Source organism: Seriola aureovittata, chromosome 1 (assembly GCF_021018895.1).
Source record: "Seriola aureovittata isolate HTS-2021-v1 ecotype China chromosome 1, ASM2101889v1, whole genome shotgun sequence".
In the NCBI taxonomy this organism is placed as follows: domain Eukaryota; kingdom Metazoa; phylum Chordata; class Actinopteri; order Carangiformes; family Carangidae; genus Seriola; species Seriola aureovittata.
Window position 1 is genome coordinate 14,585,747 of NC_079364.1, and position 24,303 is coordinate 14,610,049.

The following is a 24,303-nucleotide window of genomic DNA, read 5'->3' on the forward strand; positions in this document are numbered from 1 at the left end:
GAACTATGTGCATATTCATTTTGCTGGTTATTGACTATACGCTTACAAGATGGCCAGAAAACTGATAAAAAGTCATTATACCACACAGCTACCAACTACCAAGTTATATAATTCAAATGTTGAAAAAGCACAAACAAACAAGCAAATTTTACAATGTCTCACAGTGTAAATATATTTTCTATGTACTGGGCAAATAGGACAGATTCTCCCTCTCTCTCTCTGTCTCTCACACACTCATACACACACACACTCTTTGCCTCACCTCAGACTCAAGGTGGGGAAAATGATTGATGAGTGCATGATAAAACACCTAAAAATGAATATTTTACCCCATCAGGTACTGTCACAAGCTGGATCAGGGATTTTGACAATGCAAGATTTAACACATCAAACAGACTTCACTTTAACTAAAATAAACAACTTTGTATGGAAATCATCCGCAACGTCCACAATGACAGCAATGCATTGAAATGTGTTTAATTAAAGTGTTGAAGGCCAAAACAGTGTATATATGGCAATGTAAGGAAGAGAGAGTAGAAGAGAGTAAGCACATTGACCAGATATAACAGTCAGGGAGGCTCAGGTGAACAAGATGAGCTGATAGCCCTCCATAGTCAGCCAGTGGCCTCCTGTGCTTGAACCAGGACAGTCTGTGGGAGGAAATTGTACCCCTGCTCAATAAATATGCTCTGCTGTTGCAGATATTGCTCGGAGGAAGCACATACCCATTTAGTTTCTTACACTTTCAAACCTTTCATTCACAAATTTTGTACATCATCATGTCTGACCAATCAACTTTATTCCAACACTCTAATCAATAACTGGTTGCTAGAGGATGTTCTTTACATATCACTATAATTCTGTCATTCTGCGTACCACAATGACTATTGTGCAACCTTCCACATCCCTGTTGCCTCAGTGATCTGCTCATCTCTTTCCTGAGATTCAACCCAGGCAGTGTCTTTATTACCACACCAGACAAAACACCTCTCTATCTCTGCATAATAGTTTTATTAATTTCAACTTACTTTTTCTATGTTTAAATTTAGTTTCTTTGATAAGGTACAGGAACTGCTTTTTTGTTTGTTTGTTTGTTTGTTCGTTTGTTTGTTTGTTTTACATTTGGGTGGGCTATGATCTTTAGCAGCCTATAATATCAAAAGAGTGAGGCAAGGTTTTATTCATGTTTGCTAATAACTCAAATTAATAATTACAAAAACACGATACACATAGACAGCCAAACACTTTGACTGACACACAACCCTTCAAACAAAAGTTTCGATCAACTGTCAGCTGTCAGAAAAATCAACACAAAACAACGAGCTGATCAGTCAAATCAACGATGCTTATCCATCATAAGCCATCAATGATAACCACACCTACAGGTCTAGTGTTTATCTATTAGGACTGATAACCAAGCCAAAATGTTACTAATGCCACACACACAAACAGTAATGCTAATTTTCAGTAGTATGTTCATGTTTGCAGCATAGTAATGCAATGTATTAATAAAATGACTTACTTTTAGGTGAGACATTACTCCCCGACACAGGGCAGATGAATTCTTGAGTTGTGGTCCAACTTTCCGACACGTTCTTCAACAGTTTTAATTGCAATGGCGCAATAATCCATTTCTTACTTTCCTCCGTCGTCATTACCGCAGAAGTGCGCCACTTTTCGCCAGTTGTAGTCTTTGGGTTAGGGATGAGCAAACTTTGCATCCTTGTTCCTAGCTTTGGAAACAATAGTAAGCTTCTTTTCCTTTGTTCAAGGAAATTATGTTTCTCGAAACCGAAGTTACCAATTTATCACTAGTACCAACGTAGTAGCTAGTCAGCTGGCTTAGCTGTTTGGTGACAGGCATGCTAACGTCGCTCTGGCCTTTTAGCATCAGGTGTTCGTTGTTTCGTTGATATGTTCCTTCTTTGCTCTCCCCCTTAACTTTAGTGTGAATTTGACTGGATGTTTTTTAGGCGCCATTTTTTACTTGGAACCACCAACAAACGCTATTAAGTCGCGTATTGCCAGTTACGTACCAGACACTTTTCCTCACCACTGTCACTTAACGGCTTGTTTTTCATTAACTGGTGCAACCTGAACCAAGAGCCGATTAAGTCCCGCCCTCTCTCCTACCTGGCCTCTGTAACTCTTAAAGGGGAACTCTACTGAACGTATTTTACACATCAAAGCATGTTGACAGGTCTCCTCTACAGACAGACAGGTGACAAAATAAAGGAAAAAATAAAAAAGTGTAGAAACGTGTACAAATAAGGGTGCTGTAAACAACATTTTAAACATTAATATATCAGTAATCAACTATTTTTCTGTGTAAAGATAGCCTATACAGACAGTAAGTGGACTGTGAACCCACCTGTCACTCAGAGGGGCCACCTCCATGCACAACTTTAAGGCTTGATAAAATTTAAATGGGAAATTAGCTATAGAGATTAACAACGTTTTTGGTACCAGGCTGCCATCATGTTTATTTCTGCTGTAAAGATGGGCATTTTAACAAGGAAGTATATGATGATTGAGTTGCTTTTGGAGTCAGCATCAAGTGGCCATTCAAGAAAGTTAATTTTTCAGCTCAAGAGGTTGAGACTTGGTGTAAAGTCTGATAAATTGCCTTAAGTGACATCACTTGAGGCTGACTTCAGTCAGCATTGGTTGGGGTTGAAGGCTACAAGGCTGAAAACTATTTGAGAATGCCGAATTAGCAAGAAGTGATCTCGAAAGACCTGTAGCCGGATCCTCATTTCTACCTAAGACTAGCGGCTCAAGGATATATTAGGCACTAAGACACAAGACACCCAAATTTGTACTTGTGTTGATTTGCATTGTAGGTAATACAGACGGCAGGTTTTCACAAGGAAGAATATTGCATGGAATAAAAAGATGACACCTGTTGCTCTGATGCAACAATTTTGATCTGATGATCTGATGATTTTGATCTTTTTTGTTAAACTGAGCATTGTGAGATCGACAATGTCAATCTCCTTACATGGGGTAACTTAGTTTCATCAATCTTATTGTCAATTGTTGTGTTAGCATTTAACAGATATAGTACTAAATCTGTGCACATAGGTAATATGGTGAGATGATATATCATGAAACAATATAAATTTGTCAAACAACAGAGATTTCTCGTGGTGTATTGGGGTGTTATAGTCAATGTTACAAATTAGTGACTGCTTTACGGCTATATTTAAATTTTTTATAAATTTTTGGATCCATTTGTTGAAGAGCTTTGATTTGTCAGGCATTTTATTTGGTCGATGAGCCAAAAACACATTTCCTGGTCTGGTTAGTCCAGCCATAAACAGTTTGTCAATAGATTCTTTGTGAAATTTAATATATCACAATATAGTATATAGTACTAAATATCAATATCACAGTATAAAATCAAATATATATTGACAAAGAATTGTATCTCAATTGTTCACTCATTTTAAGCAGCTCGGGAGGTTCAGCCATAGTATGTTTAAAGTTAGGTAAATTATTCTGCTTTAGTGAAGTCTGCTTTGGAGGTTTCATAAGTTTTATCCAAGTATTGCCTTTGTTGGCATTTATTATTGTTCTGTTTGGCCCTCCCTTGATGAAAAAAACCTACAATTGGCTGTCTTTACAGTAAAGGATGCTTCCATTATTTTCCAATGGTTTGAGATTCAAGGAATCTGGAGTCTTTCATGATGGACCATTTGAGAAATTATGCCCAAAACCGTCTTTCTACTTGTATGTGGGAAAGCAACACTTGAAGGTACATTATTATTGGATTTTTATTGAAACAACATAAAAACTTTACTAGAAACCAAGTAAGAGTGTGATGCTGCAGGAGAAACTAAACATAACCCTCATTTATGACACTTCTTGAATGCAGCTCTATTCGGTGAAAAGTGACTTGTAACCACAGGAGGGCAAAATTAACCAGGTGTGACAACATATAATATAAATGTGTTCAAAGAGATATGCTTACCAATGTATCTCATATAACAAAATAGTATAAAATACTAGTTTGCAACTCATTGAAATGTTTTAAATAACTATTCTTTAATCAAGTCCTCCATGTGGATTGAATATGTCCACTTTATTTCCATGAAAACAGAAATGCGAATGCCATGGTTTGATTTCTTTGCGCACACCTTGTTTTTATCTGTACCTTTTTGAAATGAATTGATAGTGCATGTAAGCTCAATATGGTTTTCAGCTTATATCACCCAATCAAACAAAAATACAGTAAGACATGAAAGCATAATGTAGCTAAAATACAATTTATTCCTGCCTTCAATACACAATTGTTAGTACATTTTTCATAATTGCATTGTGCACTATAATGAAATGTAATGAAGAGTTTTACATCAAGCCACAGTTGTTGAAAGTTTAGTTGGTAGTGCAGATGTACAGTATAAGATTTCCACACACTGTACTGCAGACACAGGTCAGAAGTGCAGTTGAGCCACAGGAAAAGAGAGAAAAAAAAATCCATTCTGATCTAAAAACTGTCTGGTAGTCTGAAAGCAAGACATAAGTCCATGTTTGTGAAGGGTATTTTTCTAAATGACACTCTCATTTCAAAGTGATTGTAGGTGGATTATGATGTAGTTTTGTCACTCAAGGAGGCACTCGGTCCTAAAGAGGAGAGAAGACAAAACAATTGTATTGTGAGGCAAAGAAAATTGAGAAAGGATTCATTGACAATTGTATTGGGGCATTTGGCTTTATTGACAGTAGAGGGCCACTGGAAATATTGGTATAGATAGAATGGATTAAAGTTAATACTGTGTAATGCTAACTTTTTGTCAATGTAGCCAATCAGGCTTGGTCAGTGTATGGTGTACTGTATATGACCACATCAATGCCATACTTAGCAAAACATGACATGGAATTTTAAATGCAGATAGATTGTGTTAACCCAATACCCATTACAGGAACTCCACAATAGTTTTCTTATATACACAATACAACACTTTACGCAGGTTGAAACATAACACTAACAGATTTGACAATAATATACTGAAAGATTTCCCTTGATGGGTATATTAAAATGTAAAGGACTACCTTGCACTTTTGTAACACCAAATATTCCAAATACAGAAATACAGAAAGTACATTTAGGATGAGACTAATGCTAGTAAAGTTTAGTAATTCTAAACTCAGATTTAAAATGATTTCAATGATTTTGTTTAATCCCTCTCTTATACTTTATCTACAGTATAAATTACAATGAGTCCAGCAATTATACTGATATGGAAGTACGGAGTAGTAACATACCATGTATTTGCTCTTGTGCTCACACGGGTCCATGTCGCTTCCGTCTGCCAAACGCCTGGGCGCCCACATTGGTGGGAACAAAGTTGCTGTGCCCCAGTCCCCCTGACCGACTCAGCAAGTCAGCCAAGCGATGGGTTACACAGGTGGCTGTGTTGCATGCCCGCTTCTGTGCTGTTGCATTGCTTATCAGAATGGAAAAGATAGTGAACACAGTTTGTTATGATATTCAAGATCAGATCAGACATCTACATGACAGACTTTGAATAATACTATCTAGAATTATTATGTTAAACAAAAACAATAGATTACATTATAGATAGCCATGCTTACCCTTTCATTCTTCATGTTCTTAATCTATGAGTCATGTGTGTTTTCAATCTTGAATTAATTAAATACAGCTTTGATGAAAAGATTAATTTATTCCAGACGAAAAATAATTAACACAAAGAAAAAAATAAGTTAACATCAGAAAGATTTTTAGCTGTTCTTATTTTTTTTATTGTATTATACAGAACTGCCAAACACAATTTTATAGCTAATTCTAAGTATTAAATTCTCTGTCAAAATCTAATGTCAGCCGGTGGAAAATTAAAGCAATGATGTTTTGTTGAAGTTAGTCTGACATGCATCAGCAGTCTGATGTATGGATAGAGCTGGATGAAAAGCAATGATGGAAAGAATAGATGGGCTAAAAAAGAGTTTCAATTATATGAATCGCCATAGTTTTCATATCGCTCAGATAGACTTCTCTTCTTGCCAGGCGTCCCTGCTCCTACGTCAGTGCGGGGATAGGTTTGCAGTTTGTGAATATCCTGGGAGAGTTTGCCCAGCACACAAGTGCTTAAGCCGGTGCAACGCTTAGACATGGGTCTATCCAAGCTGTTAGAGACAGAGACAAACATGCAGAAACAGGCTTACAGTAACTGTGGCATGCAGATAAATATTAATAGTTACATGCATGACGTTTTTCTAAAATGTCATGCATTTACAGAAATGCTGAGTTAAATTAACATCTCAAAGGCATGCTAAAAGATCCAACGGGCATATGGAGATTCTCGTGAGGCAAATATTTTGGTTGTCATGCTGTCGTTCCGTTTCATTCTTTATACTAATATCTATCATGCACGTTCTCTCATATTCTTTGATATCATGCTCTCTTCAGTTTTCTGACCAAGGAAACTCATTTACTAATACTGAATGAATGGATGAATGAATGAATGATGCAATAATGGATTATGACAGAGAGTAGATTTACATTTATTTCACTATATACCTTGATAAATAATAAACACCAAAGTCGGAGCTGTTGGACAAAAGTCTGTTACATTTTGCTTACCAGATGGTAGTTTAGATAGATAGATAGATAGATAGATAGATAGATAGATAGATAGATAGATAGATAGATAGATAGATAGATAGATAGATAGATAGATAGATAGATAGATAGATAGATAGATAGATACCTGTTCCCATCAGCTGTTTGGTGGTCTTGCTCATCTGAAGTTATCTGCATTAATGCCTTCATATCTCTGAGTAACCTTTGCGCATTATCATTTGATAGTGTGACTCCATCTGACATGGACTCCTTGCTAATTCTGAAAATACACATCCAGTTACAGTTATTCAGTTATTCAGTTGTCTTTGGGGCTTTGAGGAAATTTTTTTTTTTTCACATATTAGTGTACTTTTAGGGATAATGCCACAAGTCTCACCTGGATGGAGCTGCCTGTGAGATGTACATCTGGCAAATGATCAGCGCATAGGCAAGAAGGAGAGTCCAGAGTCTCAGCATTATCATGATTCTCTGTGGAAATCACATACAATACCAAACAAGGTAATACAAAATGTTGCAAATAAAAGTCTTTAAAAGCATTTCACGCTTTTAAACATGTTTTTTGACTTAGACTTCCTCATCTAGATGCATAGAGCTATATGACTTCTCTCTGTCTCTGTCTCTCTCTCACACTCCTCTGTTAGAGCCGCTGAGGTTGCACATGCAGATAGAAGATCTATTACTGATATACTGATATCGGAAGCTTTGCCAGCAACTATAACAGTCCATTAGCAGAATTAGCCGCAGCCTACCATAGATGGTATAACATCATCAAACCAGCAGAGCACCATCGATTTTCTATTAGCATCCAGTATCCACCAGTGTAGTTGTAGTTACTCAGTCCTCACTTTCTCTGCATCAGCATCACATCTGATATTTCTAACAGAGACATCATAACTACTACTATAATATAAATAAGCAGTCTTTTATCTGTACTTACCGTAAGATACTAAATCGTCTGGTAATGAAGAATTAAATGATAAGACTCACTTGTGAATCTGCTGAGGACTCCCACAGTACAGCCTTTTATATATGTTCCCCTTGGGTTTCTGTATTAACTAAGTGAGCACTTGATCATGCTCTATTGGCCAGTCGGATGTTTTACCTCAAACTGCTAGCCAATCAGAAGCCCTACGTCACTTACAGCAAGCCAATAAAAGAGCTTGTATGTAAATTACATCAATTCACAAAAAAGCTGCCAGGTACTGGAAACAGTTGGTAGCATAATTTCTTTTAAGCAGGATAAGTGGGGCTTTAACACAATAAGACAGGAAACTCTCCCTGACAATCTCACAGTGTCTGAGGCTCTTGAGTTTATGTTTAATGTGGTGCCATTTTTATCACTAAGTGGTTAAGATGAACAGGACTAGGGCCAATAAGAGGCATGGAATGCACAGTACCTACTCACATATAGAGTGGATAAAAATTGGAAATACCATGAGATGTCATTTCATTCACAAAGACAGTGATTGTTCACAAGTTGGTCACATTTAATTATGTTTTAGCTATGTGTTAAACAAAACAAAAAAAAAGTTGCCCCAAAAGAGTCAAACAGTTTTTGTTGCACTCACTCAGGATGCATTTTTAGTAAGTTGATCATTGAAAAGGGAACAGTTGTTCCACTGAGAGACACAGTGATAAAGTCCTGAGCAAAATATGTTCAATTAAAGCTTCATCAGCTATTATTTATGGCAGGGACTTTATTTTGAAAAAAAACAAATATACTGTTGCTCATGAAGTTGGAATAAAATATTTCTTACCTCTTTCCATGAAATGATTGTGACAATGTGATTTTTTCATTTTACCTGGGTAATTGGGACACATAATGTAATCATTGCAGCTGGTCAAAAGTGATTACTGATGCATTAAAATAGGAATAAACAGAGGATTGTGTCTGAAAACAAAATTATTCCAACTATATGGGAAACAGTGTATAATCTAATATAAGTCACAAAAGGATGAGAAGCCCTGAGCACTGAGTAATAATTATCTATTGAGTCATTTTTCATCAGTTTCTCTATTTCTGGATAGGGTTGTGATATAAAACTGCCATCTAATCACAGAGTCTGTTGTTGGCTCTTGTTATGATGGGTTTGTCATCATGTTGAAGGTATTTGACCATCAAACAGCCAGGGAGAATTCACAGCTCCAGGTGTACCCCACAGTCACAAACTGCTCCATCACATGCTTTAGTACAACCCCATCAGACACTGCACAACAAATTAAGAGGAAGTTGGTGGAAGCCAATTTCTGAGTTAGTTTTCAACATACTGTGTCCTCTGCAACCGAGAGTTTAATATCTTGCCAAATCGGCAGAGCAGTTTGATCCCCCTCATTTTCATAGTTTATGGTTGGACAAAATAATGTTGTTTTTTTTTTTATGTGGGGGCCTCGTAGTGAACGCTCCATGGATAAACTAAACCTTCCCACAGAATTCAGTGGTGTTCATCCGGTTTCTACAAGATAATTACTGGGCTCTTGGTCTCTGGCCATCTTCTAATTCCCCTTATGTAACAATATTGGATGATGTAGCATAAAGCATCCTGCCTCCCAGTTATTTTTTGCGTCACAAGGAAACTCATTAGAGTAGATGAGCCTTTTAGTACTATTGAGCAGGCCTGCAGGCCCGACACAAGGCACTAAATTAGTCTCCAACAGCTCCACATACTGTCAGAAACTGCTCGTGGAGGACTAAACACTTAGGAGCTGGAGATTCCAGATACACACACACAGTGATTCATTTTAATTGTCTTGTTGTCGTTTGAGTACCTTGCTGTGAAATTTGAATTTTATATATTTATCTTTAAGGTAACTACTTATGCCCAAATTCTCAGGCAATGTTAACCCAATAGAGCATGTACCGTATCTCAAGACAGAAAATCACTGTCATCGAAAATCTAGAGTTTGGTAATAACTATAGAAATTTGAGAATGTTGTCTCTTCCTCCATGGCAAGTGCCCTTATAACAGGTCAAGTATTGGAGATGCACTTTGTATTGGTCTTTGTAAAAGTTAAGTACTCCTCACACTGTCTTGGTTTGGGAACTGCTCCGAGGCCTCAGATCACCACTGTCTGTTCTGACCAGGGACATGAGTTGAGGCAGAGAAATTACATTCCAAGGGGGAAAGTGCATTGTCAAGAACGCAATTAGCTCACACTGTTCACATTCCCAAATGTTAGGCATGAATTGGTCTGGAAAATTAATTACAGCACAGGAGAGTATTTGTGACAGAGAGGGCAGCGTTACGCTCACTGCAGTGCATCAGTGACAGTCTCAGCTGAGTCAGTATGATTTTGTTTTTTTGTTTTTTGTTTTTTTGTCAGAGTCCCAGCACCATTCTCTGACAACTAAAAAAGTCCCAAAGAGAATTTCTTTCGAAGCTTTATCGTCAGTTTGCATTATTCAAATAAGCAGCAAGAGTTGATAATCAGCTGGAATGATCCCACAGTGATATCAAAGTGAGTGTGAAAGAATTATGGAAATTTGAGCTTCTGGATGGATCTTTAATTAAAGATACATCAGTCCTCCACAAAGTTTTTTCCCCTCCTAAGCCTCCAGCCTCAGAAGGACGGTCTCTGTATCTTCGAACAGAACAATACATTTAAACTGAGGCTCATGGGATTATAAACATTGAGTAAGTAATCCTCAACGAAAGGACTTTCACCTGCTGCGCCCCATTAGGAAGCTTACCAAACCTAACCTAACATTTAAACACCTGGCCAGTAGTTGCAGAGGGATTACCAGACTCCTTGTTGCGTCTGTCACTGTCATTGTGTTGTTGGAAAAAGAGGTTCTGGATAGCATTAGAGAAGGTTGGTAATTAGATTTTCCACATGCACTTGATAATTCCAGTCATCCGGATGTTAATAATTTACTGTAGAACAACAGTAGTCAAGGGACCCACCCAATCAGACATGTTGCAAATGCCCTCAGTATAAACAGACCGGAAGAACACTCTTCAAGTGGCCTTATAACGTAAAGACTGATGCTGTTCTACCACGCATACAGTAACTGCATTAAATCCCATACATTGATCAGGATGGAATAAAATTACCCCTGGATAGACTTGGGCAATATGATGATATATGGCTTCCTGTGAGACTGTATAAATTTGTTTTTTCCGTACCAATGATTTGTTGGCAGCTATCCCTTTAATCTTTGTTATTTTGGGTCATTATGGGTAATGTTCAAAAAAATGCCCAGGATTAATATAAGTTTTGCAGCACTGTGATGAAATACCTTCATTTTTGTGGGACTTGCAAGTGACAAAAAAGAAAAAGAATTATTTAAAAAAAGAAATGTGATGGAGCAGAGGCTAACATATCCAACTCCATAAACACAGGATTTCATAATGTCATTCAGCAGACCCCCCGCCTCATTCAGTCCTCCCAATAGCAGTTTATAATTCAGTCAATAAAATTGGTGGCGTGTACCTTTCAGTAAATGTAATATGTTAATATGTATATGTGAATTCATATTGCCCACTCCTGTCCCAGGGCATAAGAACATGCGCAAAATAAAATAACTCGCTCCAAAAACAGGGATTATTTTAGAAGAAAGATAGAAAAAATATTGGCATTTTTTTCCAGATACAATTATTGGGGTCTACCAGTAAAGCCTGTTACACCTAACCTGATAATATTATGCCCTCCCCTCCAAACACATTTCTGGATATAAAATTTGGCATTTTCATTTTTTTTTCGTTGAAATTGCCTAGTAATAGCAGTATTTATTCTGTCTTCTATTTTTTAATCTTGTATTTTTCAGAATTCATGCCACTTACAAAATATGGTCCAATTTACCACCTGGGCACTCTTGTCACTGGTGTTTTGATTAACCCAACCACCAACAAGATAATGCAACAGTGAAACCATGATTATTTGATTAAAACTGACAGATTGGTATTAAGCTTCTAGAATAGCTTTTGAGTCTGGGGAACTGGCAGGAAGCATAGAAGTCATTTGCAAGAATGTCCTCATTAGGTAGCCCTAACAAATCTGAATGATTGGGAGAGGTCTGTAGAGGCCATTTGAGGCATCTAAGAAAAAAAAGCTGAGCAGCTGCCTCAGCAGGAAGCAACAGCTGGATAAACAACTCCATGTCTAATGAGGAGCCAGTCATGATGAACTGATCACACAGCAAAGCGGAGAGCATGGTTTTACAAAAGTGCAAATTCTTTATAGTTTAGCACCAACTTAATGAGATGATAATATTTTCCAGGGTTAATCTCAACAAGTTCTATCCATCTTCACTTCCGTGACAGAGAACAGGAAAACTCTTGGCAATAAAAAAAGTGAATAAGTAAACAACTGTATAGTGATTATCGTCTATGAATACATGGGATTATTTCAAATATTTGGCAAATATGTTTTTACGTGTGTGTTTATTAATTTCGCTTTACTTGGCTAGAAAACAACCACTAACCGAGTTCTGACTTTTAAAACTCAATACCCATTTATTACAACACTTGTGCACAGTCCTGCGCTCTCTGGATGAGTTCAGGTTCTTAGCTGACAAGTCTGAAAAATCTCACACAACTATGCAAGTCTGGAATGTGGTGCATGCCTTAACCTTTAACCTCTGAATGTAGTGCAGGACCTAACCTTTAACGTGTTGAGGTGAAGGAACCTGCAGCAGCTTACTGGGGCAAAGTTTATTTGCTTAAAAACAAAACCGACTAATACACAAACATGCTTTACCAGGACTTCTCAGTTAATTACCTCAGTGAATTCAATTTTGATACAAAAAAGAGGCTCTCCAAGTTTTTGTGTAAACTTTTTCATTTCCTGTTGTGATTACTATCAGTACATTTTATATTACTGTGTATTATGGCAGTTTAAAAAAATGTTTTTTGCTCAAGCAAAAAAAGAAAAAAGATACAAAAATTATATTGCAATATATTATTTGAAATGTAAATATGAAAGCAATGTTCAAAAAAGAAACTAGGTGAACATATAGAAAAATAACCAAATACATTTTGGTATGAGAATCAACAAAAATCAAAATATATTTTAAATAATACATCATATAAAATATTTAAAAAATCTGTAATGTTTTCATTGTTCGCTGCATTTTTCCCCCTGTTGTTTTCTGTTGAAATGGCCAAAGTGTAAATATTGCCACTTTGTTACATTCTTAAAAATAAGTCTGTAGGTTCCACCACAGATCTGAAGAAAAAAAGAAAAAAAGAAAACATTTATCAGGTTCTGTGCTCTCTGAACTCAGCTGCTCCCCACTTCTCAGTTGTATCATTGTATCAACAGGCTTCAAGATGTTTTACTCACTAACATAATGAACATTTTTTTGCTGCCTTCTATCTTGAGAAAGTGGTCCATAACTCCTCCTCATGTATCTATTATATCTTTACATGGACATGCACTGAAAAAAAAATATTCAAAATACTATGTGTCCTGTTCTCAGATTATTTAGTTATTGCCAAAGAAATTGTTTTAAAAGTACAATAATGAGAGAAGTGCTGTGGCACTGTGGGCGTAGTTGGTATAGGCCTATAGTGTATGATGTATCTTTACAGCGAGATAACAGCAATATGTCAAAGTACATCTTCCTTTTGTTGCCTATAATCTCCTTTTCTAGCTTCTCAAAGCAATAGTGACTTTGACCACTACACAAATTAGGCTTAAATTACATTGAGTGCAGGGAAATATTATTGACACCTTACTAATGGTACGCTGCTTAGAAGATTTTATTATAAAACTTTTAAGATTAATAGCATACTCATCTTCCTAGTTTAGTAGCCATAATAGTCTTTGCTCCGTCTTCTCCAATCAAATTTTTCAGGTTGTTTTCATCGATTCTATTTAAAGTTTTAAACGTTCACATTCGCAAAGCCTGTTTTTGAACTCAAATGTGCTCCAGCATTTTCCATGTACCGCCCTACGAGGAAAGACGCTTCCAAACTTTGTGTGCACTGCACACTGTGCAGTTTTGTCTATGGTTTCCTCCCCACCGCACCCCCGCCTCCACTGTTATATGATATATTAAAATCGTACTTACATAATTGATGATGTCAATTAATGTTTGTGCACGTGTTATTCTCATTCTTGCATCAACGCGCTATTCGTGCACGTGTGTTTCTGAGACCAACTAATACATGCATTTTATAACTTTAATAGCCGAAGCATTTTTGCAACCAATAAGGGGCCTGATCAACTGCAGTTTAATGACTTCCCGGCCCCTCAAGAAGTCAACCTAACAACCACCAAAATGATCCCGATTATTGATCAGGAGCAGAGCAAAGTTCACCAACAGTTGACTCTGTCTTTCTGGCCAATCTTAGCCTTAGAGGCGGGGGATAGAAAATGTGCAAGATGATACATATGTGCTTCAGTTCGTCTGAGGGGAAGCCGAAGTCAGCAGGGTTAGTCTGGCAGGGAAGAGAATAAGAGACAGTTCCGAAAAGATGGTTTCAATTAAGTCGCCGTCTCTGGTGCCGGTGTCCTGCGCACAGGCTCTGCTCGGTGTGGGCTGTTTGGCTGTCGCCCTCCTCGCTTTCCTGCTGGTTCGCCAGCTCGTCAAGCAGAGAAGGCCCCCGGGGTTTCCTCCTGGTCCATCTCCCATCCCTGTGATAGGGAACATTCTGTCGCTGGCCACCGAGCCGCACGTCTTCCTCAAGAAGCAGAGTGAAGTTCATGGACAGGTAATGACTCAGCCGACAGCGTATTTCATGACTGCAGATCTTTTCTAGCCGAGTGCTCTGCAAACTGTGCGGTGCATGAACCTCTCCACACACGCGCACACACACACACACACACACACACACACACACACACACACACACACACGCACACACGCACACACGCACACACGCACATACACTTGCGCGAACAGACAGACAAACAGACAGACAGACAGACAGACACACACACACATCTGCGCACAGACAGACGGACACACACACACACACACACACACACACACACACACACACACACACACTCACACACACGCGCACGCGCACACACACACTGGAAAATCCTCCTGAAACGAACAAAGGAGACTCGCCCTAACATTTGGCGGTCTGTAACATTTGCTTGGAGGAAAATAACTGGTAAATCAGGGTCTCCCAAAACAAAATACATATAAGGGCACAGACTTCCTTTTGGTAGCAATTGGATTTGTAAAGTTAAACATAATTTAAGTGCAGAGCTGGATATCTGTTTTAGATGGAGTCTGTTTCATTCACTCTGTCCTGTTATATATCATGGAAGTTTAACTCATCCCTAACTTTCTGGCTCATAAAACCTCACTTTGGAGAGGAGCACTAAAACTGAATGTTGCAACATGCCTACAATTGTTATACATAAATGTGTATAAATGTCGCAATGTGTGCATTTCAGATTTTTAGTCTTGACCTGGGAGGCATCTTGACTGTGGTATTGAATGGATATGACTGTGTCAGGGAATGCCTTTACCATCAGAGTGAGGTGTTTGCTGATCGCCCATCGCTGCCTTTATTCAAGAAAATGACCAAAATGGGTGGTAAGATACAGTGATATGATTACAATGCAATAAAATTAGCCTTTTATTGTTATAAGTCTTATCTATATTTTAAGAGATTGAATTCTTTTCTTTTTTCTCTCCACTATCCACAGGCCTTCTTAATTGTAAATATGGCAAAGGCTGGATTGAACACCGTAAACTGGCTTGCAACTCTTTCCGTTACTTCGGCAGTGGCCAGAGGTTGTTTCAGAGGAAGATCTCAGAGGAGTGCATGTTCTTTGTTGACGCCATCGATGAACACAAGGGAAAGCCCTTCAACCCCAAACACCTTGTGACCAACGCGGTGTCCAACATCACCAACCTGATCATTTTTGGACAGCGTTTTACTTACGACGACCGCAACTTCCAGCACATGATTGAGATATTCAGTGAGAACGTGGAGCTTGCAGTGAGCGGCTGGGCCTTCCTCTACAATGCCTTCCCTTGGATTGAGTATGTGCCCTTTGGAAAACACCAGAAGCTGTTCCACAATGCTGCCGAGGTTTATGACTTCTTACTGCAGGTTATAAAGGGTTTTTCACAGGGCAGGGTGCCACACGTACCTCGTCACTATGTTGATGCATATTTGGATGAATTGGAGCAGAATGCAGGAGACTCCAGTTCCACTTTTTCCTATGAAAACCTCATCTATTCAGTTGGAGAGCTCATTATTGCTGGCACGGAGACCACAACTAACACCCTGCGCTGGGCCATGCTGTACATGGCCCTCTACCCCAACATACAAGGTCAGTTGCAGTAGAGGCATCGTCCCAATATGAGAACATTTTACTTCTAGTGTGACCATGAGATGCACTGTCTGATGCACATGTCTTTACAGTTTAGTTGACTGTTTGAGTTTGCTTTAAATGTAATTGTTATGTAATGTTACGCACGCAAATGCCTGATGGTGGTGTCTGTTTTTCTGTGCTAAGAGAGGGTGCACAGAGAGATCGACAGTGTCCTGGCGAACGGGAGGGCACCCACTTTGGAGGACAAACAGAAGATGCCCTACGTGGAGGCTGTGCTGCACGAGGTCCTTCGCTTCTGCAACATCGTCCCACTTGGTATTTTCCGTGCCACCTCCCAAGACGCAAAAGTCAATGGTTACACAATTCCCAAAGGCACCATGGTGATCACGAATCTCTACTCAGTGCACTTTGATGAGAAGTATTGGAACGATCCAGGTGTTTTCTCACCACAGAGGTTTCTGGACAGCAATGGCAACTTTGTGAGGCGCGAGGCTTTCCTTCCTTTCTCCATGGGTTAGTCTCTTTTGATTTCTCTAAAACTGCAAAAACTCCTGATCCAAATTATTGTGCATTATCTGTAGTCTTTAACGAGACAGTGACCTGTCAGTGGCAATTTCATTTACCCACAAATTGTTTTCATAAGTCACATTTTAAAGTTTAGAAAAGTTTTTAGCTCTGATATACACTGAATTCTGTCCTGTTGTCATGTAGTCTTCATCACAGGACATTCTCATAGAGCATGAACTAGAGTCCCTTGTGTTTTTTACATCCCCAGCACCCACCGTCACCAGTCAAACCTATTTTAAGTTAAACAGATAATCCATATTAGTCAGATGCTGTGTCTGTATGAGTGTAAATTAATGAATTTTCTTTTTTCAGGGAGGCGTCATTGCTTGGGTGAACAACTGGCCAGGATGGAGATGTTCCTCTTTTTCACCACTTTGCTCCAGAGGTTTCATCTTCAGTTCCCTCCAGGAACCGTTCCCACTCTCACTCCCAAACTGGGCATGACCTTACAGCCCAAACCTTACTCCATCTGTGCTGTCCGCAGGCAACAGAAAGTTCCCTGCTCGAGAGACACTCCTTATCACAAGTAGGAAATCAGACATTTATTTACAGCTTGTTCAGCTGTTCAAGCTAGAATTTTAACTATTTTGCACAGCAATGCAACCACATGATAGAGGTGCATAAAACTGTATCACTGGATTGTAATGTCCAGTTCCGGCGCATTACAGTTACAAGGACTTTCAGTGGCCGAGGTGGCTCTCTACATAGGACTGTGTGATCCAGTTTACTTTACTATCAAATTCTCTCAATGAGCAGGATGCATATTTGCACAATACCTTTTAAGCAGCAGGGGAGGCGGCAAGACTCTGCTGAAAGGACATCCTGGGAACATAAATGTGCTATTGATTTAGATCTCTGGAGCTCAGAGATCCCCTGAGCCTGGAAAGTGAAATGTCCATGCGGTAGTGATGGGTTAGGTACATGTATATGTCAATGATTGATAGTAAGTACACCTATGATGGTTCATAGCCCTGACTTGTCTGGACAGCTTCAGGTCAGACAAATGGCACCACTGATTTGTACGTGTGGGGCAAAATGGGACTATCAGACTTTCCAAGAAAGTTCTGAACCCTCTCCCTCTGTGTATTAGAACTGGACAGGGGCCAGGATTTACGTCATCTGAACTGATTCTGACCCCTTCTCCAGGGATAGTGCTCTATGGAAAATCTTTCTCTTAGAAGGCAAATTCAACCCTGGTGGATTTCTAGAAACTGACTATGCAACACTGATTTCTGCTAAATGGTGCTTATCAGTACTAACAAAGTACTGCATTAAGGTTTTAACATTTGTTTGTCCTTTTTTTTTGTTGCAATACTGGCTGTATTTTGTGTATTCATAAAGTGTTTTTTAAGATAATGAAAACGTGCCTTGTCTTGTTTTAACCTTGGCTAAATTGCTAAAAGCCCAACTCTGAAATGAACAAAGACTTAAGATATATTACTGTTATATTAACACCCCAGATTCTCACTCAGAACTTGCAGAATCATTTGATCGACATGACAGGCAGAGGACGCAGCCATCTACATACCGAGCTTCTGCCTGCAAAAACACCCAACATAATCATTCATTTTAATAATCTGTAAAACAAAGTTTATGAATGGTGAAAAGCAGCTATGGTGTCAGCCCTTTTCTGAGTTTACCACTCACCCCTTTGGATGTGCTGTGCATCCAGTGATTAACAGTATGGCGAGTAGATGGTATTTCCTGCATTAACTGACTTTTTTGGGCCACTTGGGGGCAGCGCAACAAGTTCTAAACACACTGATACAGAATCACAAAGATAACAAACTTCTGAGAGGAATATCTGGCTCTTTAGACGCTAAATGCTCTACTATGTTCACCAAATAGTCACCAACTTTGTCTGCTGTTTGGTGCTGAGTTACAGTACAGTGGATTTTTTTTTTTTTTAGAACCTTTTCACTCAAAATGACACTGATGAATGAAACTAAAGATTTGGGCCATAAAACCAACCAATAGGTGTATTTATGGTCTTTAAAATTATTCTGTTTATTTGGGGTGGCATGGACAAAAAAGAAAAAGAAAAGAAAGCAGTGTTAAATAAAATATATTGTGAGTTCACACAGACACACACGCACACACTCCAATAAAAATCAATGAGAACTGCTGATACTTTAGGGATGGTGTTTTATGACAGCTATAAATAACAACAAAAATCAGTTGCCCCCACAATGTAGATAAGGGTGAATGGTTACATTAGACAAACGTACGTATATTGATGCTACATAAGGGTAACAACCATTCATAGATGTATTTATGGCACAATCATTAGAGGACACTGTGGTTTGAAAGACTGCACAGTGAGAAGCCAACAAACTTTTACAACTTAATGAGCCAGAATATGTGGGGTCGGGAGCTACCAAGGCTTTATGATCCAGCATGGGTCCATGTGAAAAAACTGACGACACGGTAGTCAGAATGTATATGGCTCTGACCTGAGTCTGACTCTGACTCTTGCCTCTGCCACTGCCACTTTGAGCCCGGTGGAATATTTGACTCAAGGTGTTTTCTCTTGCATGAACAGTACTGGAGCCCAGAGAAATTTTGCCCATCAGCATATCACAGCCCACAAACTACTGTGTGTAGGTTAAGTTTGGCACTAGTTGGGTTGACTGAGACAACAGTGATAGAGAGAGATAATGAGGAATACAAGAGTGGTTATGATACAGAACAGGGAGAGGCTGAAACCAAGTGAAAAATCTAAATCAAAACACCAAACCCCACAGTTCCACACCTGTAAATAGAAGTAGATAAAAACTCTGGAAACACAATGGTAATTACAGGATCTCAATGTACAATATGTCAGCTGCATGTAGAAAACAGATGCATTCATTTGATTATTTAAAAAATATATATTTATATGCACATACTCTTTTGTACAGCGGCTAAACACTTGTTTGGTATTAAAATGTGCACACCTTTATCTATTTTTTGTCTTTAAATATTACTAACTTGATTTACACTGCTTACTTAACATTTTCTCCAGAGATTATGATTTAATAAGGTGATAAAGGAGCTAGGCAACAATTCTGCCTTCCCTTTCATAAAACGTCTTATTCTAGTGGAATGCCAAGAGTTCTTAGAGACAAAAATAGAGAACTAGTAGTTTTTTAACCTGCCTCATGGCATGTCATAAAATATATATATATAAACAAAAGTAAAGTGAAATGAAACCCTGGATCCCTTCTTTACACACTGGCCGAGTTATGGGTTTGGCAAAAAATTTGAAAATGAGGAAAAAAGAGAGATGGGTGAACTTTCAGTTTGTCTAAATATCAGTGTCTGCTGGCGAACTGAAACACAAACATTTAGACAGTGTACTGTTTGTTAAAAAGCAATGCAGAGAACGTTGAATTTTAAAAACAAACAAAAAAAAAACATTACCTAATATACTGTTAAAGAACTGCAAAATTGTACAACGTGTTGTGTTGCTGCAGGAGAGACATTTGCAGTCTGCTGACAATCAAGATAAGCTTTTTTCCAGTGAGGTTGTAAAAAGGTTATGCAAACAGTGTATGAATGGCCAAGAGACAGCACATACTGTATGTTCCTCTGTCACAGAGGATTTCAATTGCTTGAATTTGTTTGTAGTCAAGTTGTTCATTAAGAGATTACAAACTACTTCAGTCACCCAGATTTTTAATTTTCTTAGTTTTTAAAGTGTATTTCATATTAATGACATAAATTCTTGCAAAATAATTATTAAACTTTGCGTGAATCCTGAGTAACCTTTAAAAAAATACTTAGAATCAAAAAGGAAAATGAAGAATCCATTCATTGAAACAGCACTCCTGATCTGAATGCAACATGTTAAACACCAGAGGACATTTCACTGATTAGAAACCATTACTGAAAGGACACACAAACATACACACAAATTACACACTAAAATAATTAAAAATGTGCTCTCTTTCTCCCTACTCATTCTCTCTATCACATTCCCGCCAAAAAATATTCACACACACAAATTGAAGCAAGGAGAGTTAAAGGATCAAAAAAAAAAAAAAAAAAGACGGGTGGTACACATGAGTAAAAGCATCAAAAATGATGCAGATATAATGCTATTAATCAGTCAACATTTCAATAATGTCTCTGTGACTGAGTCTGATACAGTGTTTCGTGTCGCCAGCAAGGAGAGAGAACTACACAAGCCTAGGCTCTGGGCCAATATGGACTCAGTAAAGGTTCAGACAGGCACATTTGATATATATATACATATATATTTATGTATATATATAATTCAAAAATATACCTGACATTGAGGCTGAAACAGTCTCAGTCTCTTGTCTTTCCATGTTTGAACTGTTCACTTTGGTAAAGGGTATCAATCACTTGATGATGTCGCTTTCTTCATTATTTTTCCTCTACCTTTCTTTTTTAAATAGACAGGAATTGTTTTGTACCTAAGGGAGGTGTAAGCGCTTTGCATTCAAGGCAGCATCACAGCCGGGTTACCATGGAGGGCAAGTTAATGCTGGATCCCGTCCACTCTCGTCTTCTGCACCCTCCTCCTCAGTTCTGGTGCTTTTTTCTTTTTTTTTTCTGGGTGCACTCGACTCTCCATGGGGTGAAAGTGCATAGGAGTTGGGCTCCCACCATTGCAGCAAGGATCCGCTCACAGTAGTAAGGCCTTTTTGTTTCTCCAAAAACAATGTGACTGCTTAAGCATCTGAGTGTCTGCACAGTGAATCTTTCAATATATGTGTGTGTGCGTGTGTGTGCATGTGTGTGTATGTGTGAGGGAAAGAGGGAGCAAAGTGTGTTTTATGTGCGTTTGTCAACTGTCTGCGTGTGTTTCTCATGTCTGTTTGTGTTTGTCTCGGTGAAAGGCAGGTGTTTGAGGGACTAATGCCCTCATACGGCCTCTCGTCTTCTTTTTCACGCATCTCTGTTCTTTCCTTCGTCCTCCTGCTACTGACGCTCCTCTCCCTCCTCCTCCTCCTGGATGACCTGGATGTCATCTGATGGGGAGACGGGCAGGCCGGCAGGCAGGCTGGGGAGCAGGCTGTCTGGCTGCTGCTGTTTGCCCAGCTCTTTGCTCTTCTCCTCCTCCTCGATGATCTTCTTCCACACCTTGTGATTCTCCGTCAGGTGCTGCATGATGCTGCAGAACAACCTGCGGCGGCTCTTCCTCCTTTCTGCAGTCGACAAAAGGCAAAGATATGTTTAGGAAAATCTTGATTGGTTTAACTGTGAGGTAACACTACTTAAATGACCAGGTATCAAATCTTACTTGGTGCCAGCTCATCCTCTAACTCATCTTCCTCATCCTCATCTTCTTCTGAGTCCGTGTCCACCTGCCCCTCCTCATCATCTTCATCTGATCCCGCTTCATTAATCCAGTGGCCAGGGAGTAGGCCAGCAGCATCGTAGGAATTACAAAGCGGTCCTACGATGTGGGTGATGAAGGACTCCTGTAGCTTGGCCAGCTGTGGAGAGGAGCGGTCCATGAAGGGGCTGATGGGTAATCCCAACCTAGCCTCTTCATCTCCCTGCGGATCAAAAACAACAATAAGGGTTAAAGTTTCCTCATAGACACAAACTACAGCACAATCACAGAGGAGCAGAATGATATTACTGTTACACCTTCTGACTGACACTTGTTACGTTTTATTGTGTGTTTCTGTTCTGTGGAAAGACAAATTTCCAAAAGGGAACATTAGAGTGAATTATGAAATGAACTGAGCTGAAAGGCCCTCCTTAGATTTTCACTGATTTTTTTCTAGTCATCTTTTAACTGTTATATCTTTTACACCACAGAGGGATTCAGGGATGACACTAATATTATTCATCTCTGCTTTTTGTTTTTGTCCATTTTCCTGTTCATCTTCTCTTTGTTGTGTTTGACCTTGTTTATTGTATTTGTAACCTTGATTAGATACAAATGTGTCAGTCCTGTGTTCTGTCTGAAGGTGTTTGCGGTGGGAGTGGGATTACTTCAGGGTACAAACCATGAGAATATAATCTTGTTTAAAGTAATGCTTTCAGATAGAGAGAATATATAGAGAGGAATGGTCTGTGTTGATTGAATACACTCTGCAGCATTAGCCTGCAGTCTGTACCTGCTCATAAAACTCATTGACGATGCCCTCTGTCCATTTGAGGTGCAGGTCACGGACTTTGGCCGGTCCATTGATATCTGCCAGCTTGATACACACTTGGCACACCAGCAGTCTGTCATTCTCATTGGTCCAATCAATTCCTGGACTGTTCACATCGTTCACCTGTTCGCAAACAGACAAAGATGGATGCCTTATTACAACTGGTAAAACTGTTTTTTCTGCATTCATCATGCTGCGTAATATACGTTCACCTCGTCACTACACGATCTGAGTCAATACATGATGTGAGTCGTGAATGCGCCATTTCATGACAATAGCTGACTGCTGTTTACTCAGGCTAGCTTCAGTTAGCCAGCCAGTGAACGTCAGAGCATGCCACCTGCTGGAGTAATCCTGACACGGTAACACATAATAAAAGCCCAGTCATCAGCGGGAGGCACTTGATAACAGCCATACTGACAGTGTGGGAGACGCAAGAGCATGTCATGTTTTCTCTGTGAAAAATCCATAAACTCCAGACTGCGAGATGCTTTTATATAATTCAGTACAGTTAACACAATCTTTAAATTTGGCTGGACTGCTTTACTGGCTAGACACCAGCATCTGCTTTTTCACATGGAACCTACTATACTTTCTTTATAATTTACAAAATGAAATGATCTGCTGACTTGTGACATACGGTCAAAACTGTAAGTCCAAGATGATTGACCTCACATGCTGTAAATTGTTTCCGCTCACGTATCCATGACTCAGATCATGTAGTGACACACAAAGATGATTATAAAGATTGTTACAACAGGTCAAAGAGTTTTTTCTGCATCCATTATGCAGCGTACTATTCACTAAATTTCAACATACGATCCTGCTAAAGTTTCCATCAATAGTTTGCCTATAATTGCCAGGACCAATTAATAGATAATTATCTATTCTGATCATATCACTCAGACCTTGGTATTGAACTCAGCCAGGAAGTCAAAGTGCTTCTTGAGGTCAGTAGCCAGTATAGCCTCAATGACAAGGAAGCGAAAACGCTTGAACTCCACGTGATCCAGGTTGACCAAGAAGTTGAACTCGGGCCGGGACAGGTAGAGGCTCCAGGCAGACGCAGCGTGGTGGTTCTCCAGCACTGAGCGGTCATTGTACAGCACTGCCTACAACGCACAGGAGGGAAAAGCCATGTGATGAGAGTGGGAAAAATGGCACACTAAGAAGATTCCTACAATTTCCGCTTACATGTCAATAATGAATTTGCTTACATAATGTGTCTGCATATGTGTTACACAATTTGTAATGGATTTAAAAATAGCAAGCACTCCATAAATGAGATAAAAGGGACATGAGTGTATTTGGTTACGAAAGAAGAAAGGTAACACGCTCAAACGCAAGTACAGCTGAAGGGAGAAGCAGGTTAAAAGCGGTTTCAGGGATATTAGATACCAAGAAAGAACGTTTTAACAAAAATGGTGGTAGTCAACATCATTCGCAATCAATAGGTTCAGGGTTCCTTCTCCTTTCTTTTAACCCACTTTCCTGGGACCTTTACAAAACACAGACAGTGTGAGTGCTATCAATGCACATGTTGTGAAAATGCAAATATAAACTGGGACACACAGTTAACCTTTTCACTCGCCATTTAGATGACTGACCACAATGAGAGCACAATGGGAATAACTGGCCACGTGGTGTGGAGCTCATCTTGTATATGATCTCAATTTGAGACACACTTTGTAGAGATCGGGACATCAAACAACACCTTTACATCAAATAATGATAATGACCTTGTATCCTCAAAGGCTAATTGTTTAA

The 24,303-nt window shown here is 39.1% G+C and overlaps 3 protein-coding genes and 1 long non-coding RNA gene across 6 annotated transcripts in view; 1 reads left to right on the forward strand and 3 right to left on the reverse strand.

Annotated features, from left to right (window-relative positions):
• LOC130165972 (uncharacterized) overlaps positions 1-2,081 on the reverse strand; it is a 166,376-nt gene extending 164,295 nt beyond the window's left edge. The window contains exon 1 of the long non-coding RNA XR_008827084.1: positions 1,523-2,081. This is a non-coding gene — a long non-coding RNA (uncharacterized LOC130165972). The remainder of the gene's footprint in view (positions 1-1,522) is intronic.
• A 1,654-nt stretch (positions 2,082-3,735) lies between these two features.
• On the reverse strand, positions 3,736-7,591 carry calca (calcitonin/calcitonin-related polypeptide, alpha). Of its 2 annotated transcripts, XM_056379291.1 has the most exons (5): positions 7,542-7,591; positions 6,981-7,072; positions 6,732-6,863; positions 5,269-5,450; positions 3,736-4,626 (listed from the first exon to the last, which is right to left on the reverse strand). In XM_056379291.1, exons 2-4 carry the CDS (start codon positions 7,064-7,066, stop codon positions 5,288-5,290), a joined length of 381 nt encoding a protein of 126 aa, XP_056235266.1. In that variant the 5' UTR covers positions 7,067-7,072; positions 7,542-7,591; the 3' UTR covers positions 3,736-4,626; positions 5,269-5,287. The 2 variants fall into 2 exon arrangements, with proteins under 2 accessions (XP_056235266.1, XP_056235257.1); XM_056379282.1 differs by lacking the exons at positions 3,736-4,626; positions 5,269-5,450 and adding an exon at positions 5,834-6,147.
• A 4,528-nt stretch (positions 7,592-12,119) lies between these two features.
• On the forward strand, positions 12,120-17,788 carry LOC130166775 (vitamin D 25-hydroxylase). Its single transcript, XM_056372527.1, has 5 exons — positions 12,120-14,259; positions 14,960-15,101; positions 15,215-15,847; positions 16,034-16,363; positions 16,730-17,788. Exons 1-5 carry the CDS (start codon positions 14,023-14,025, stop codon positions 16,945-16,947), a joined length of 1,560 nt encoding a protein of 519 aa, XP_056228502.1. The 5' UTR covers positions 12,120-14,022; the 3' UTR covers positions 16,948-17,788.
• Positions 17,789-18,542: 754 nt separating this feature from the next.
• Positions 18,543-24,303, reverse strand: part of pde3b (phosphodiesterase 3B) — a 41,213-nt gene continuing 35,452 nt past the window's right edge. For both annotated transcript variants that reach the window (XM_056372508.1, XM_056372514.1), the window contains exons 13-16: positions 23,445-23,648; positions 22,498-22,659; positions 21,669-21,927; positions 18,543-21,573 (exon numbers count right to left, since the gene is read on the reverse strand). In XM_056372508.1, coding sequence (XP_056228483.1) covers positions 21,347-21,573; positions 21,669-21,927; positions 22,498-22,659; positions 23,445-23,648 — 852 coding nt within the window. In that variant the 3' untranslated portion in view covers positions 18,543-21,346. The remainder of the gene's footprint in view (positions 21,574-21,668; positions 21,928-22,497; positions 22,660-23,444; positions 23,649-24,303) is intronic.

Bases quoted from the DNA above. Each gene is read 5' to 3' on its own strand.
- calca (XM_056379282.1), bottom strand. From the start codon at position 7,066: ATGATAATGCTGAGACTCTGGACTCTCCTTCTTGCCTATGCGCTGATC. The intron at 6,864-6,980 runs GTGAGACTTGTG...GTGTATTTTCAG, and splicing joins TCACAGGCAGCTCCATCCAG to AATTAGCAAGGAGTCCATGT. The intron at 6,148-6,731 runs GTATCTATCTAT...TGTCTCTAACAG, and splicing joins CAAACAGCTGATGGGAACAG to CTTGGATAGACCCATGTCTA.
- LOC130166775 (XM_056372527.1), top strand. From the start codon at position 14,023: ATGGTTTCAATTAAGTCGCCGTCTCTGGTGCCGGTGTCCTGCGCACAG. The intron at 14,260-14,959 runs GTAATGACTCAG...TGTGCATTTCAG, and splicing joins AGAGTGAAGTTCATGGACAG to ATTTTTAGTCTTGACCTGGG. The intron at 15,102-15,214 runs GTAAGATACAGT...CACTATCCACAG, and splicing joins GAAAATGACCAAAATGGGTG to GCCTTCTTAATTGTAAATAT.